General features: G+C 35.3%; 1 protein-coding gene across 1 annotated transcript; it reads right to left on the minus strand.

Moving 5' to 3' along the window:
- Positions 1-281: 281 nt before the first annotated feature.
- PHALS_12486 (uncharacterized protein) lies at positions 282-549 on the minus strand (the record flags this gene model as incomplete). The annotated part of the gene is made up of 2 exons (XM_024728044.1): positions 282-378; positions 446-549. 2 exons carry the CDS (start codon positions 547-549, stop codon positions 282-284), a joined length of 201 nt encoding a protein of 66 aa, XP_024578560.1.
- Between the last annotated feature and the right edge of the window lie 597 nt (positions 550-1,146).

Here is a 1,146-nt window from a genome sequence, read left to right on the forward strand (position 1 = left end):
ATAGCAAACGGTGCCCAGCGACACGGTCTCCGACACATAGGCCCATGTTTGTTCGATTTGATAGTGATTAAAATTAGCTTTACTTTAATTCATTCCTAGTACAATACATCTTCTGATGTGTAATATTACGGCTCCCGGTGATAATTTACGTGCTGAGGTATTTTTTATTTTCTGAAAAGTTGGGATATTTTTTATATATATGGCAAAAGTTGGGGATTCTCTCTTATATATATCAATATTCCGTACTTATGAATATCACAATTACATTTAATCGTACCTTATCAAATGTGTAAAGTACACATAATTACAGTACTTGCTTTGCAATCACCAGATGTATCACGATGTTCAATAATGAAGAGAGTAGTGATCTTTTGTTCTCTACGCGAAAAAATCTGCTCAATCAGTCAATAATGAAGAGTACCGAATCGCATGATGTGAAACTTACAGCCCACATGCTCCACGTAGCAAAGTTCCATCCACGTTGATATCAAAGTATAATTGTAATGTCGAAGTGTAATGCGTACGAGGACAACAGTTAAAGTCCGACATTTATTGGATGAGTTTCTACTATTTGACAAAAATGGAAATGAATTTATTATCTTATAAAACTACCAATCTATCAATCTATCTTTTCCATTATTAGAAATACAAATTCCAGTAACTGTCGGCCAATAGCGTAAATAGACAAAATACGATGGAATAATATCATGATCGTCCTGCTCACAATAAGAAAGTACCTCACAGACTTGATCCTACTCACTGCAAGCTTATGATGCAGAGCATAAGATGATTCTTGCAAATGACGACAATGTATTTTTTGTGGACAAATATTTTGCCAACTAGATTGAGTCATTTCTAATCTGGTCTGTTGAGGTGAGCGGAGGGAAGCAGACGCGAAGAGTAGACACTTAAGCGGAAAGAGAGGAAAAAAAGGTGTGGAGTACACTTGGTACAATGTACCAGGATAGGAAGATGCTCTATCCTTCGCATGGTCAAAATTTGGCTTTTCTGTACCATAAGAGATGGATACATCAAGTACCCAATAAAGTACTCAGTGAAATAAATGACAAATCTTACCTTCATATTGATGATAATTTACGTGCTGGGGTATTTTTTTATTTTTTGAAAAGTTGGGATATTTTTTTT

Source organism: Plasmopara halstedii (assembly GCF_900000015.1).
Source record: "Plasmopara halstedii genome assembly, contig: Scaffold_614, whole genome shotgun sequence".
NCBI classification, from domain to species: Eukaryota; Oomycota; class Peronosporomycetes; order Peronosporales; family Peronosporaceae; genus Plasmopara; species Plasmopara halstedii.